This window comes from Camellia sinensis, chromosome 5, assembly GCF_055761805.1.
Source record: "Camellia sinensis isolate YWXY chromosome 5, ASM5576180v1, whole genome shotgun sequence".
NCBI lineage: Eukaryota > Viridiplantae > Streptophyta > Magnoliopsida > Ericales > Theaceae > Camellia > Camellia sinensis.
This window is the reverse complement of record NC_138965.1, coordinates 216,291,431-216,308,478: the sequence shown is the minus strand read 5'-3', so window position 1 is coordinate 216,308,478 and position 17,048 is coordinate 216,291,431. Positions and strand designations below refer to the sequence as shown.

General features: G+C 31.1%; 1 protein-coding gene across 2 annotated transcripts; it reads right to left on the bottom strand.

The window, feature by feature from the left end:
- Window positions 1–8,631: 8,631 nt before the first annotated feature.
- On the bottom strand, window positions 8,632–11,864 carry LOC114323618 (proteasome subunit beta type-5). Of its 2 annotated transcripts, XM_028271274.2 has the most exons (8): window positions 11,546–11,864; window positions 11,204–11,329; window positions 10,966–11,095; window positions 10,754–10,860; window positions 10,146–10,280; window positions 9,957–10,060; window positions 9,092–9,192; window positions 8,632–8,974 (listed from the first exon to the last, which is right to left on the bottom strand). In XM_028271274.2, exons 2-8 carry the CDS (start codon window positions 11,324–11,326, stop codon window positions 8,856–8,858), a joined length of 819 nt encoding a protein of 272 aa, XP_028127075.1. In that variant the 5' UTR covers window positions 11,327–11,329; window positions 11,546–11,864; the 3' UTR covers window positions 8,632–8,855. The 2 variants fall into 2 exon arrangements, with proteins under 2 accessions (XP_028127075.1, XP_028127074.2); XM_028271273.2 differs by having other exon boundaries at window positions 10,754–11,095; window positions 11,546–11,704.
- Between the last annotated feature and the right edge of the window lie 5,184 nt (window positions 11,865–17,048).

Genomic DNA, 17,048 nt, shown 5'->3' with positions numbered 1-17,048 from the left:
TTTGAAATTTCTCTGGAGAGTCTATCAAAGGCTAAGGAGACCAGAGAAATTTAAAATTTCTCTGGATGGATAATTTTGTTAGAAGACCAGTGTAAGGGTGTTTATGGATGCAGAGAAATTTAGATTTTCTGAGAATAATTAGATTTTTCAGAGAAATTTGGACTGAAATTTCTCTGGACCAATTTTCTCTGGACTGAAATTTCTCTGCACCAATTTTCTCTGGACTGAAATTTCTCTGGACCAATTTTCTCTGGACTGAAATTTCTCTGCACCAATTTTCTCTGGACTGAAATTTCTCTGGACCAATTTTCTCTGGACTGAAATTTCTCTGGATCAAGGTTGAGGGACCTTAGACATTATGAAAATATTGTTGATGGACCTTAGACTTCATAAAAATATTTGATGTCCTTTATACTATAAAATCATAATATCAAGGACCTTAAAAAAAAAAACCCTTTTATTTACTAGAAAATAAAGGTGATTAGGGGTAGGGCCATTTGTCAAGAACTAAGGATAATGGATCTTTGGAATGTGGCCTTCTATAAAAGGTATGACACAGATTGGGTTTTTTTTTTTTTTTTTTTTTTTTTTTTTTTTTTTTTTGTCACTTGAATCGCTTGGCCTGTTTAAATTTTACATAAATTTATTATTTTTATAATTTGAACAATAATCCTACATTGACTATATTTAAATATTATAAATTATTATTAACCTCATGTGTCATTATTATATTAATTTAAACAATACCATCATTCGTGTATATTACTAATGCATGCCTAATTTGAGAACTTGATTAAAAATTAAAAATTAATTTTTAATTTATTTTGGATTACATTCTATTTGTTTGGTTTGAGTTTTTTAAATTAAGTTTTATGAAAACTGAATTTTTTGATTTTCATGTTTTTTTGTTTTTAGTGAATATTTTTAAAATTTTAAACATTTTTTTTATTTTTTTAGATGCACCTTACTTAGATATATCTAAAAAGTAAAAAAATTGTGAAAAAATATTTTTAAAAATTAATAAATACATAAAAATATTAAAAAAATGTACTGAATTCTTGTATTTTTTTTGTATTTTTGATATTTAGTGAATTTTTAAAAGATTTTTTTTCAATTTTTTTTACTTTTTAGGTATATGTATGTTAGATATGTTTAAAAATTAAAAAAATTGCTTAAAATATTAAAAAAATTCAGTAAACACAAAAAAACACAAAAAATAAAAAAATAGAATTTTCTGAAAAATATTTTTAAAAAATAATAACCAAACATAGTAATTATCTCTCTATTTTTTTTAATATATTTTTATTAAAATAAAGTCAAAACAAATTTAAAATTTTATTTTTAACCAACTTTTTAAAACAACCCAGCATGTCAGCCACTTACACTCACTCTCTCGCTCTCATAACTGCTCTTTAATGGATTGTAGTAAAACCTAACTCATGATATAAAGCATGCAAATGTGATGAAAATGATTTGAAATTCATCCTTCATTAGGACTGTGACATCCCTGTTCTGTATTATGCTAATTAGCCCTTAAGTTGTTTATGGTTACGTGTTTAGCATGGTTTTGTATGCCATTATGTGAAAATATGTGGTTTTGAATTTTTATCTATTCACCGTAGGAATATCTGTTTAATTTTACCACTTCGAAAATTAAATTGGAGGCCTTATCGGCCACAGAACCTGAAATGGACTACGCCGTTGTGATTGGCATAATTTTTAGAGCCTACGGTGAAATTTAATTGAAAATTGATTCGGGTTAGATTAAACCGATTAAATTGATGAATTAGAGCCCAACTACTTTATTATTATAATCTTGGCTTTAGTGGATTTTGTTGTCAAGCTTTAAACACTCAATCTCTCCCTCCCTAGCCTCATTTTGACTGATATTAAACTCAAGGAAGAGAATAGAGGGCCGGTTGTAGAGAGAGAAAGGGAGAGACTTGTGTAATTTGGGCTCAAGACTTGGGAATTTGAAGATCTAGCTCAATATTTGGCTAGAGTTTGAGGGTTGAAGCTCTTAGGTAAGTGAATTCATGGACTCTTGTTTGTAATTTGTGAGTTCAAAGTTGAAAGAATGTTAAAGAGCATGTTATAAGTTGATTTTTGTTGAGTTTGAAGTCTTGGAACTCATGTATGTAAGAAATTACTTTGAATCTGCATGTTTGAGCTTGAAACACATGATTCATGTAGAGTTTTGGGTAAAGCTCATGTTGTAATCACCATTTGTACCATCTAAGTTGAGAATGATGAGCATCTCTCACATGCATGTACAAATCATGGGAGTATAAGTCTTGAATGTTTGAATTTGAGCATGTTGATGATGGGTTTGAGATATTTCGGGACATGCATGTAGATAAATCATGAAATTGAGCTTCCTGATGTTGTAATCTTGTATTAGTAGCATGTTAGCATGTGTAAATGTGTAATTTGAGCCGTTGCATGCAAGTAATGTAGCTGGAAAACCGATTTGAAGCTCAAGAACTCAATCTGGAAAACCCAGATTTTCGATGTCCGCTCGAGCGGGTGAAGTTACGCTCGAGCGGAGAAATCGAGCTCCCAGCATTTTCTACAGACATGGTTTCCGCTCGAGCGGGAAAGTTGACGCTCGAGCGTGGGAGCAATATTGACAGGCCTTCCGCTCGAGCGCTCTATTTAACGCTCGAGCGTAATTTTCATGCAACCAGTACTTTTGCAGGCCTATAGTGTCCGCTCGAGTGGGGAAGTCCACGCTCGAGCGGGGACCCTATTTTCTGAAATTTTGTTCATGCGTTCTGTGTTTCGTTTTCCGTTCTCTTTTACTTGTAATCACTCTTAGGCATGTGTTAAACATTATAAATGAGTTAATGAGATAAGAATAAAGCCTAAAGAGGGATATGTGAATTAAGGGACGGATTGAATTGTTAATGACCCTTTTGTGTGCATGGAATGTGTAGGGTCAAGCTCCAGGGCGAATCCACAAGCCGATCACTGTGAGTAATATCAATATTCGAAAGCTTGTCAATGTCCAATCGTTTGTTCCCTTATAAACTTTATGAGTTGTTAATTGGGATTGTGGACAAAAGCCTGACAGGAATGAATGAATGGACCAAAGGTCGTTTTGATATAAATGAATGGACCGAAGGTCGTTTTGATATAAATGAATGGACCGAAGGTCGTTTTGATGTGAATGAATGGACCGAAGGTCGTTTTGATGTGAACGAATGGACCAAAGGTCGTCCTGATATAAATGAATGAACCAAAGGTCGTCCTAGTGTAAATGAATGGACCAAAGGTCATTTTGACACATGTGAGTGGGCCGAAGGCCGTTTTGACATGAATGAGCCGGCCAAAGGCCGTTGTGACATAAAGGAATGGGTCGAAGGCCATTTTGACAGAAATGAATGGGCCGAAAGCCGTTTCGACATAAGTGAATGGGCCGAAGGCCGTTTTGCCATGAATGTTTGGAACTGCAGTTACTTGATTTGCATTTCGTATAGTCATATATCTTTGTTAAATAGAAATATGAATTGGGCCCAAGGCCGTTCGGAGCATGTTGTTCTACATATTGTTATGTAACTGTCATGTTTGATATTATTCACTGGGCTATCGCTCACGCTCATTCATGTGTTTGTAGGTGAGCCAAGGGAAGTCCAAACCCAGCCCCAGTGAAGTCTGCTAGGAGAAATCCGAGTTTTGAGGAAGTCAGCCTTGTGTCTCACTCTTGAGACCTACCTTGCCTTTTTGCTATGTACTTATGTTTTGTCTTGTTGGCAAGGGCCTAGTGTATATCTGTAAATAGCCCGTCATAGGTTGACTCGTGTTGGATGATCCTGTCTGTAATGAATTTTGTGAAACTGTACTTTTGATGTGGGTTATTAACGTAACTGAATATGGTCTTTTTGATGTGCATATAAGCACGGCTCTATGGACAAAGTTTTTAATTTTTGCTTCCGTTTGGCCCCTTTACTCTGACAAGTTATGTCTGTTCTGAATATGAGGCCGTAGGTAATCTCAAGATTACTGGCCGGTTATGTTCTTAACCCATAGAGGCGGGTTCAGGTCATGACAAGGACTCTAAAGACTTTGGTTTTTAGGGGGTGTTACAAAAGGGGCTTCTAAAGACTACTTTCATTTAATGAGTTTTAATCAAATCCCCCACCTCCTTTTTAAACATTACAAATCAATTTAAGATTCTTGTGAGAACTTTAATTGAGATCTGAGTCTCAAACTAGTGAAATGAAAGATTCCATGTTACTAATGAGCCAATATATTAATGGATGGGATTGGCTTCCCTCCACGAACGAATTAGAGGATGTTGTTGGACCTGTGAGGATCTACTACAGGTCCTATTTCAATAATTTAAACTGTTTAATGTGTGGAACTCGTTAAATATTATACGGTTATAAAAAATTACATCGATTGAATATCAACGCTATTTCATCAGATCAAATTTCTATCAATCGTTTATTTTTTCACTGTCTATTTTTTTATATGTACAAAACTAATTCGATCACATAACTATCAATATCCAATCAACATGATTTTTTACAAGCATATAGTGCTCGACGAGTTCTACATATTAAACGATTCAGATTATCAAAACAGGACCCGTGATGAGTCCCCACAAGCAGTGGTGGAGCCAGGAAATTAAATTAGAGAGCACTTATTAATTACAATATCAAAAAAATTTACAAAAATATTCCAGGCAAGCTTTTACGATTAGTTTCAAGAAATATCAAAAACATAATGTCATTTATAACTAATGTATCATGGACAATATAAAAAAAAATATATAGATTTAAGTCTTAAAATAAATTATATAATGATAAATTATTTTTTATATAAAATTTGATTAAAAATTCAATATAATGGTAATATCACATCATCATTAGTATGTAATATCACCAACTAATAGTAATGAAACACATAGAAAGTGAACCTCACATGTAAAATGTAACTAACAATCCAATAAATTTCACATCTTTATAGTGAGATTACTTATATTTGCATGTTAATAATAATGACATCATCGTTACATTCAAAAAATTTCATAAAATTTTCATAGATAATATAGTTTATAGTAGTCTCTTAATTTTCAATCAAAATAACCATTATTGTTCTCATAATTTTTTAAAATGTCATTGACATTTCACTGTAATAATATTTTTGTAATTTTTTTTTATTTAAAATATTTTCTTTATATTTACAAAAAAAGAAAAAAAAAATCCAAAATCTAGAGGGAACACGTGACCCCCCTAATCCCTTACTCTCTCCGCCACTGCCCACAAGCCCAATAGCACCCTCCAGTCCGATCACAGACCGAAGGAAAACCAAACCTTAATGGTTATAGTAAGAATTTGGATTAGCTGAAATTGGAGTTACAACTTGAAAAAACCTCCATGATCATCCATTGACCAATGGAAAGTCTAAACCAGAAAGAGGGGAAGTGGTTCACTTTCTCATCAAAAAAATTCAATAAATCAAATCAAATCAAATCAAGTCTTAAGTCTCATCAAATGGGATTAGCTACCATCATGAATCTTTCTTCTCATGAAAAAATTCAATATAAGAAAAACAACATTCAAATTAACGTAATTTAAATATTTAAATTTTAGATAGAAAATTGAAATTTCTCTAATTTTATACTGAAGCTAGAACTCTAAATTGAGCTATTTGGCCATGGTAAATAGCATATCTTTTTTGTAGCCACTCATTCTACCGACGTAAAAAAGTTAAACAAATTTTTTTTTTCTTTCCTGGTAGTAATTCCAATCCCTTTTCTAGCATGAACATGACATGATTGTATTGAAAACCTGTCTAATCATGCCCTTGCAAGTGTGGGCTGGAAGGCTGTACATGTAATCTACAAAATGTAAATTGCAATGCAGAAGACATCAAACAAAAGAAATTAGTTCCAGTTAAAAACAAAAAACAAAGGAAATTAGTTCCAATTTCTTCAACCACTGCCTTTCAACTGTTGTTGTTGGACATAACAGTTCCATGCAACAGTGCCCCCAAATAAAATTTAAAAAAAAAAACACTTGATTTGTTATCATTTGTTTTTGGTTTGGGTGGGTGAGGAAAGCAGGGTTTGGATTCTTATTACAGCAATCTTTTTCAAATAACCAACACCACCAACTTGTATTTATGATATGATAGTGTCAAAGACATTCTTTCAATCTCATTCACTTTTATTTGTGTAATTTCTCAAGTACAATTCTTGCTTTGAGTGAGAGGAAAAAAAAATTAGAAGAATAAAGAAAAAAAGAGTTTCTTGGTGAAGACTTTTGGTGACTTGGTTCATTTCATTGGCTATTTATTATCCAATATAATATTCAAATGATTTTTCAATTGTTTAATGAAGAAGCACATGATGATTATTTCTATCTCCCAATTATGAAAACATGCTTAGAAGCTAACAAAACCAGGACAGAGGAAGAGAGAGAGAAAGTGAGAGAGTGTGTGCTTCCATTTTCGTTTGTTCTATTGTTGAGTAATGATATTTATACTTCATTCGTATATAGGATTATAATTTATAAATATCCAATAAAAAATAAAAAAATAAAAAAAGTGTGCAAAAAGATTCGTTAATCAGTTAACTTGCGTCGACCCAATCAATCCATGCAGCTTGAGAATGTGAATGGGTACGTTGGACAGGTTAAATGATAAAATTAAAAGGATTGATTGACTTATAGTTAAAATTATTTTGCACACATAATTTTTTTATGACTCTATTACCATTAATCAAATAACACCCCCTCCTTATTTTCATCACATATTTTTTTTAATAGGTTAAATTATAAATACACCCTTAATTAAAATACGAATCACCCCCTGTGGTTTTTAAAATTACATTTCACTCCTTGAGATTTCTAATTTCGTAACAAATTGCCCGTTTTGTTAATAAATCATGAAGTCAATTAACAGTTTTTAATGATGTTAGAAATATGTTTCAATTAATAATTGAAGTAATTTTATTATTGTATAGGAGAGTAATTATGAATTTTATTTTTTTAGTTAATTTTGTTAAATAAAAAAATTCTAACAAGAAAGTATTTGTAATTTTCCAAATCACAAGGGATAATCTGTACCTTTAACAAATATCAGGGAATGTATTTGTAATTTACCCTTTCTAATATGTTTGTTTTGTCTATCAATTTATGAAATAAAATCTTGAATGGCATTATGCATTCAATTAATTTGTGAGTTTGTTTTGGAATAAATAATAAATTGTTAAAAATTTACGATTATATCCTCACTAATGTCATTTCTCATTTTGCATTTTTAACCTGGTCAATCCACTCAAACCGCTATTTTGAAACTGTCAAAATATTCAACCAACCTGTTGGATTTGAGAATAGGTGAAATGGCAATGAATTGAAAAATTCTCAATTCGCCAAGGATGGTTCAGGTTATGATTTTCCTCCAAAATCAATATAAACCGATCCGTCCACATCCCTAGTTGAAAATGAAATTAAAAGAATGATTTTAAAAATGTTTAGCTTAAGTTATGAAAATGTTTGTTGCTAGTTCTAGTTTGACAATGTGTGGTGCATAATAGGGATAGGAGGACCAAACACCCTAACAAATAGATCAAAACTAATCTTGGGTGTATTTTACTATTGTTTGATTGTTTTCTTTCATTTTCTTTTCAGTTTTCCCCTTTTTCTGTTCTTTCCTTCAAAGGACAAACGAAATAAAATATAATATTGTTGAATGATTTTTAATGCAAGCATGTATTGATCACTTTATTTTATCCAGGAAGAGACAAGTAAAGCCCCACTCTAGTACATTATTCCCAGACAAAGAAATAGGAAGACATGGAAAGAGAAAAAGAATCATTTTGCTTTGTACACAAGGGAATTTTTAGCCTAAAAGGTCATAAGTTTTTGGTACATAATATTCAAAATGGTTCATGGAGCCCCATTTATTACCACATAAAATATGTCATCAGCTTGTCATGCCCAACCATATTGCACACAAATGAAATGCATATAAGCACTCCGCACATTGTCACATATCGAAAAATTTTAAGTGTGAAACACGTTGATTCACTTATATCAAGCTATTAAAAGATAAAAGACAGTTCACTTAATACATATATATGCTATACTTTTTCATTTATTAAGAACACAGTGCAAATATTACAATGATACTATGAAAGTATGTACTAATTTTTCATTACTTACCATGCATATCGCACTCAAATGTTTGGTATGTTCCAATTTGACTACAGAAGAAAGCCTCGTGATGATGGTGCCTCATGCCTTGTTAATAAGGCCACCACTTCTCTCCAATCAATAGAAATATAGTTGTAAGAAAGCGTGAAATTCACAAATGAGAGAGAGCTTAAACTGCTTACACTATATGAGATCCACACTATCTCACAACTACACAACTACATTTCAGACTTAAGAGAAGTCTAATCCTTTTAGAAACTCCTTTGATACAAGTGATAATAATGTGTAATGATCAGCCAAAAAATTTTATACTTGCCAATAGAAAAATCAATAGATGAATTAGAATCGTTTTCTTTTCTTTTCCTTCTTTGTTTCCTTTTTTCAAAAATCCAAATACAGCCTTAATTTTCACTTTTTCAGTAAGGCATATGCAGGAGATTTAGGAGTAATAAAGGTGGCAAAGATAAAATTTTAAAATTCGTAAAATAAAATAAAAGCAGGATTGGCAGAGCAAAGCAAAGGTTAATTACAAGTTTTCAAACCAGCAAGAAAAAACTATCAGAAAAATTAAATTGCAATGCAGTAAGGCTGTTTAGTAATAGTTGGAGAACCACATTACTTTGAAAAGAAGAAGAAGAAGAAGAAGAAGAAGAGTTACAGAAAGAACATCAAAGCAGCCCTCTCTCAAAGGCCTCAAGTCTCAACCATCTCTTGTTCGACCACCGCTGGTTCAACTGGATAGTAACTGTAGTGAAGTTCAGCAACATCATCCCCAGAGAGTTTCTTCCATCCGTTTGGTCCCACATAATAGACTGACAATAACAGAAGAAAATGAAGTCATAGGTTTCAAGCCTCACAACCCACATGCGCACACACATGCAGAGAGAGAGAGAGAGAGAGAGAGAGAGGGAGGGAGGGAGGGAGCATACCACTTGCCACACCACCACTTGCACCATCTCGGAATGTTGCATGATAAATTGAACGTCTAGCCAACTCTGCTGCTTCTTCCACCGACATATCATAACGATATCTACCAAATTGACAATAACAACAGAATAAGCATAAAATTCTTTCAAATATTTCTAAAACCTACGTAGAACAAGATAATGAGAAAACATAATTTTTTTTAATAAATAAGAAAAATAAACAGCAAAATACAGCCAAATTTGACCACCAAAAAAATGTTGGTTATGGAAAAAGCAAGAGAAATTCAGTTCCAATAGCCATGAAATTATGATTGAGCAAGGATTAAGTTAAACATATGCTTGTATTCCTCTTTTGTAAGGCAACATATCATTGTGATTGAGAATTAGTATGTTATGGTATTAGAAGAGTTGCAGCTATGGAATCAACAAGGCTGGCAAGTAGCCTATTGGCATCTCAAACAATCAATATCTTTATCAATTTTTTACAAGTAAGACAGGAAATTTTAACAAAACTCAATGCTGCAATTCTGCAACCGAAACATCAAGCCATGGTTTTCCTTTCAGTTGGCTTCGCCAGCACGTTTGCAACGTTGGAGATGGAGTGTGGTTAACAAAATCCATTGTGGGAATTGGGAAAGAAACAGCAAAGGAAAAAAAAAAAAAAAAAAGGGAAGCAGACAGAGAAGCTTGAGCCAATGAAAGTTGCAGGAAAACAACTTTTCCAAGTACATCCAAGTATTTCTCCCAGACAATCTCACATGTAGTTCTGTTCTCCTCATGTAAGGTGTCCCAAAAGATGGCATACAAGAAATGCATTTAAAAATTCATATGATAGTATGAGAAAAGAAAGGGGTGAAAAATAACTCACCCGTTGTCCAGTACTCCATAAGCATAAGGTGAACCAGATCCAACAGAAAATCTTGTTCCCTTTAGACGTCCTCCCTCACTATCCACATAATACAACCCAGGACCCTACAAACCACAAGGAATACGGCTTATAAGAGTCCAATAACAGCAGGACCAGCAGCATTTTTCTATAACATTCAATTGCTATTACCGTTTCATCCCAACCAGCAATCATGGTTCCAACAGACAGACCCATTCCACGGTAATTATATAGAATGTTTGCTAATAGTTTTGAGGCCCCTGTAACGGAAATTCTGCGCTTATTTGCAAGTTCATGGAGTCGGCACTAAAATATGCAAAACAAATGTTGTTAGTGACATAGACAAGAAAAATTTTAATATTGAGAAATTCATGCCCCCAGATACTAAAACCAAAATAAAAAAATGCACTGTGGAATTGCCGTCAAATTTAAACCAGTCAACCACATAGGTGCATCAAGCTGATCGGTTAGTTTAGCAAGTCAGCAACGACAGAGCTGTACCACAATTAGGTGGTTATAACGCTTTCCAAGACTAGACAATTGGGCAACTACATCAAGTAACTAACAGAAATTATGGCATTAGAGCTAGACAACAATGCAGAGAAGAAGACAAAAGTATTTTATTCAGACGCACACATGCAAGGACAACCATGTTCGCATGCTTTAATTCCCGGGTTTACTGTGTTGGAAAAACCTGTTTATGAATTGACACTTGACAATGACATCGTAGGAACCAAATAGGCAGAACTGGCAGATAGGGGAAAATGTAAGTGAATTACCTTAATACCCAGATTTCTATGCCAGAATTGGCAGTCAGCTGCTCCACCAGCCATTGTGCCAAGCATGTAAGGATTAATTTCAATGATTTTCTTCACAGATTGCGAGGCTGTGAATATTACAATTGCAGTGGTAAGCAAAGGTATATGTTTGAAAACATCAAAAAAACAATGAATGAAAACAAACAGCATCATTAAAAGACTTATGAACATACAGATGTAGCCTCCCATGCTAGCCCGAGAGTCGGCAGCAACCATTACACCCTCTTTAAAAATGAAAGCCAGAGTTGTTGTGCCCTTTGCTGGTTTCACCATCTGTATAGCTTCTTTCTGAAAACAATCAAACTGAGAAACAACAACCGAAAAAAAAATAATAATTAATTAATTAAAAAGCAAACCAACCCAAAACTTACTAAAAATCATCAAGGTCTGGTATTACTAAATCAAACCCACATCATTGGAATTGGGAATGTCAAAAGATGGGGCAGCTGATAACCCACTGGAAAGCTCATCTCTTGCTCCAAAGAGCATCCCATGATGGGACTCGAGACCACTCGTATCGAACTTCATGCTCATAACCTAAAAACAACGTAAGAAAAAAGATTCAAAATTTCCTCTTTTTCATTTCTTTTCATTTTCTCAGCAACCAAACAGCAAGAACTAATCGAATGATGAGATAATTCTTCAGAATTAAGAGGGGAAACCATAAAATTAAATTGGAATAAACTAATTTATCAGATTGTATACTAAAAATCGATCGATTAATACATGTACAAGTCCATATATATGTATTACCTGTTCGAACAGATAAATAATCAAATTGCAGAAGATCGGAAGAAGAAGATTTGCAAAACCTAGACTGAAAGAAAAGTGCTTGGTGGAACAGATTTGGGGATTTTCTTGAGAAACACACCAAGAAAGTGGGCCGAGTGAACAGATCAGCCCAATGTTATGCGAAAATTAAGAATCAAACTGTTACTTATGGTTAATGGTTATAAAAAAAAATTAAAAATCAAATCAAATCTTTAAAATATAATAATTATTGAGATGCTGAATGAGGAAATTTTACATCATAATTTACAAAATTTACAAAACAACCATATAGGATTCTACTAGTGGTAATTCATGCTATACACCGGCTTTATAATTTAAAATGAGTTAATACAAATTTTTTTTGTAATAATGTGTTATGGTATAATCCGTGTTATACATGAAATTTATATTTGTTAAACAAGTTTCATATTATTTTTATATTGTGCAAAAAATATACTATCAATTTATAATTTATGAAATTAAGATAACAATCAAAACTATTGGCAAAAACATCTTGTTATAAGAAATATTTTTTAGAAAATTAAATAAAAAAATATTATATGTAAGGAATATAATGTATAAATTTTGAATAATTTTGAAATAAACAAAATTAGCTAAGCCCAAATGTTGAAATTTTTTAATTTTGCATAATTTGCTCTCAATGAATTCATAAAAATATCGACTTCCATATAAATTTTCATATTTCTTACACACACATATATGCATATATGTCAAAAAATTAATAAATAAATAAAAATCGAACCCTATTATGCACGGTAGTTTAGCTCATTCCCTCTATTACCCAAACATGTTTTATCCAAATCATTAACCTATTGAGGCCAATGGCGGTAGCTACAATGGACTTAATTTTCTTTCACAATTGTCGTGGTGGTCCCTATCGTTGTCATGGTGATGATCATGACTACGTGATTGATACTGGTGTATTGTAAATAATCAAGTTCATGTATATAATATCAAATGAAAAAATAATATTCAAAGAATGAATACAAAAATGATGGTTGAAGTCACAGCTATCATGGCTGGTTATTTGAGTAAGAAAAAGAAAACTAAAAAAAAATAAACTATTGTTAGCTTGACTCATAAAAACTCGCATGAGTAAGTGGAAAACATAATAAAAGAAGAAGAAGGGAGAGACTATAATATATGTGATAGAGAGAGGGGGAAAACAATAAAAGTAAATCCTGTAATTTATTCAAATTCAAGATTTAAATATATATACTTTTAATAGATATAGATTAACAAGTTATATAGTTATTTCATTATTTCAAAATTTTTAATTTTTAATATGTGATAGAGAAAAAGAAAAAAAAAAGAGTAAATCATGTGATTTATTAAAATAAAGATTTAAATACATATGTTTTTGATAAATTTAGATTATCTTTATCTAAATTTATTTATTTCAATTTTTTAAAATATTTTGTTTGACTTTTTATTATATTAAAAAAAATAAAAATTAGGAAAATGAAGTAAGGAAGACTACAAGAACTGTCACATAGGAAAGAGAACGTCTCAAATATTAGTATTCAAGACATTTGAAAATTTTAGAAAATTTACTACATTTACTTATATAGAGAGAGAGTATAGATTTGTGTATAGTTTGAAACTTGTATCACTTTGGTTTTTAACTTTTTAATTATGACATATTTGACCCTGTATTTTAATTTTTGTTTCAAATAAGGATAATTGAAGATACTATTGGTTAATTTCAAGGGCAAAATCATCAATTTGATAAAAATATAAACTAATTTTATAAAATAAATGTCAAAAAAATAGTTTTGAATTTTTAAAAATTATTTCTACCCACTAAAGATAAAATTATGCAAAATTGATAAATTTTTTAAACATTTTTTTTTACCAAATTAATTTTAATTATGTATTTGGATGATGACCATGTAATGGGTAGTTGTTTTTATTTTCATTAAGGCCTGGTTTGACATATCTTGAAAAAAACAAAAATTCAAAAAGTTAAAAAGTTGTCACTATTCAAAAAAAAAATACAAAAAAAAATAAATTTACACATAAAAAAATAACACTAAACTTTTTGCTGAAGTGATGGGCAGTCTGCGTGATTGGTCTGCTGTACTGGTCTAGAAATGATTGTCGTCTTCGCGGGAAACCATTTAGACTGTGCTATTCAGCTCATGGGGGCCACCATGGGTCACATTTTGATAATATGAACCGTTCAATATGTAGAACTCGTTGAGTACTATATGCATGTAAAAAATCACGTTGATCGGATATCGCTAACTAAATTAGTTTCTATTTTTTCAAAAGTCAAATATGACGACAATTATGATATCATTATTATATTAATCCATTAAATCAAAAAATCCAAAATTAAAAATATTTCATATATTAAATATATCGATTACATATTAAAATCTTAACAATCACCTATTACATAATTATCATCCAAACACATAATAAAAATTAATTTGGTAAAATAAATAAATAAATAAATGTGTAAAAGATTTATCAATTTTACATAATTTTATCTTTCGTTGATAGAAATAATTTTTTAAAATTTAAAAATATTTTCTTGACATTTATTTTGTCAAATTAGTTTATATTTTATCAAATTGTCAATTTTGCCTTTGAAATTAAGTAATGGCATTTTCAATTGTCTTTATTTGGAACAAGATTTAAAATGTAGAGTCAAACGTGTTATAATTGAAAAATTATGGACCAAAGTGACACGAATCCCAAACTATAAGAACTGTTAGTGCAATTTGCCCTAGTAAATAAGTTACATATAGGACCAGAACAGTTGGGTTCCAAGTAGTGCGACTAGAAATTCATGAATGGAAATGCAAATTATTTAAGTCTTGCTTGAGGAGTAGTTAAGATAGTTAAAAAGTCAAAAACTTATATAAGTTGTCATATTATTTTATTTATTTTTTTAACTTTTTAATATAAAAATAAAAAAATCAATTAAAATAGCTAATTATCAAACGAATCCCAACTATACACTCTTATTCAGGGTAAAAATCTAGGTAATTCTTATTGGTTCACAGAATTAATAATATATATATATATATATATATACACTAGTTTAAGAAGTCACGGGCTATTATTACAATATATCTAAATTTTGTATTTTGATAATTTTTTAAAAATTAAAATATTGTTTTATGAAATTGAATATAATGAATAATTAAATATATAATAGAATTATATGGTATGATATGTATTATTTTTTGATTTGTTATACAATCAATGATATAGACTCCAAATTTATTATTATATCATTTTGGGTGAATTTATGAGTCTTTAAAATTTATTCCGAATTTATAAAAAAAAATTATGGTGTGTAACTTTTCTCAACAGATAAATATAGAACAAATACTAAGATAATTATCTCATCTAAAAAAAAATACTAACATAATTCACTGAACTAACAAAGAAGCAAAAGAAAATACACATATATACAAATAACTAATTTTATTAGTACATAAATCATACTCGCATAATGAATGATCACATTTACTAATAAGTAAATCATTAAGGCGGTGTTTGGCAAGTTGGGTTGGGGGCTTTTTTGTTAAAATTCACAAAAAGACAAAATAGGCTAAAATAGCCAATAAGACAAAATATTATGTCAAATCCATAATTATTTTACTTTTCCTCTCACAAACATCACATACAACTATAAAAATAAAAATAAAAATTTAATCATCTTCCCAAACGCAAATATTTTAGCCTATTAAAATAATCAAAAATTAAATTAGCCTACTAAAATAGCCAACTTCCCAAACAAGAGTAAATTAACAATTTGTAATGATATAAAAAATATTTTTTAGTTAACCATTTTGTTAATAAATAAATCATTAAGTAAATTAATAGTTTTTAATGATATGATAAATAATTTTCAATAAACAATTTTGATGATTTATCATTGCAAAAGAGAATTGATTTTTTTTTTTTTTCTGAGTATTGTGTTAAATGAAAATTTATAACAAATGGTAGTTGTAATTTCTAGTATTATAGGACCAATTCTAATTTTAAACAAACCTGATGGGTGTATTTATAATTTGTTAAAAAATAAAAGATTTATGTTTCATAATTGAGCAAGAATATTTGCATAATTATAAATATAAAAAAAAAACATGTTTCATATTGATCAATAATGTTCGCGTAATTACAAAAAAACTTGTTATATAATTGACCAAGAATATTTGCGTAATTACAAAAAAACATTCACTCAATATATAGGTCACTATTAGTAAATCATTTAAAATGAAAATACAAAATCGAAAAGAAAAGACGAATCTTAAACAGTTAAATAATTATTATATACATAGATATATAAGTATATGAGATAGGTATACGAGAGACTTGTCAAAGGGGATGATAAGTGATTTCCATATAAAATTGTGGAATGTAAATAACAAAGAATGAGAATCTTATAAAACTTAGAGTTTGATGACTCAATTATCAGCAAGCCTATGGAACCATTTATCGATATCAAATTAGCACATTTTTATTGGACAATTATACTCTATTATTTTCAGTGAACTTTATTCACTCTTTCGTGTAAATATAAGTATTAGTGTCAAACTATGTTAAATATTGTGTAATCATTTTTGTGAATGTGTGCATATTAATTTTGAATAAACTTTCCTTACACACTCGAGAATATTTCTCAACAAGAAGTATCAAAGTTTTAAGTTAATTTATTTTCTCAACAAGTCGTTAAAAAAAAATATGAAATTTATGTAGAGGGTTAGAAATTAAACCCCAAACTAAGTATGGGCCTAAGCACTAAGGTCACTCCAAAGAGGCGATTAGGAATAAAAAGGGAGCATGTGTCAAAGCCCAAGGAAAGTGGGCCAACAGTGGGTCGAAGCAGGTCCGACCCGTTAGGGCTCCAAATGGACTCCATGAAGAAAAATGCCCAAGTCAAGTTGTAGAGGCAACACCTACAGCGGTGAAGTTGTGGAGGGAACATGTGTAGCGGGAAAGTTGCTGAGGCACTTTGCCTCAGCGCCGCCATTGTCACAACCCAAACCCAAACCCGTCCATGTAGGTTTAGCATCGTAACCAGGCAGTAATCCGTGGATTACCAAATGCCTCTTAACAGATAAGCACAAAATAAGGGGCTGAGGAAGCAATTATACGAAATAGACAAGGTTCAATGAGCTGTGATAACGTACATGGAACAGAAAATTTCAAAACTTATATATATACATAAGCATGCCAGTCAAAGGACACCAATATTTACAAATATCTACAGAAGTGTACTTCCCAAGACCTGACTTTACAAACAGTCACAGAGACTAGCATAAGTACAAAAACAGCCATGCAACTATACTGTGATCGGAACCTCCTCGGGAGGCACAACGGTTGGCTGACAAAAACTGAACTGGAGGCTGTCAACTCTGGCCTTGGTCACATGCCGGCTCACCTACATACATAATATAAACTGTGAGCGAAGGCCTAGTGAACAATAACAGAGTAAAGGGGT

Excerpts from the sequence above, each read along its gene's own strand:
- LOC114323618 (XM_028271273.2), bottom strand. The coding sequence starts at position 11,326 with ATGAGCATGAAGTTCGATACGAGTGGTCTCGAGTCCCATCATGGGATG. Across the intron at positions 9,193-9,956 it reads TATGGAGTACTGGACAACGG|ATATCGTTATGATATGTCGG; the intron begins GTGAGTTATTTT and ends TCAATTTGGTAG. Across the intron at positions 8,975-9,091 it reads AAGTGGTGGTGTGGCAAGTG|TCTATTATGTGGGACCAAAC; the intron begins GTATGCTCCCTC and ends TGTTATTGTCAG.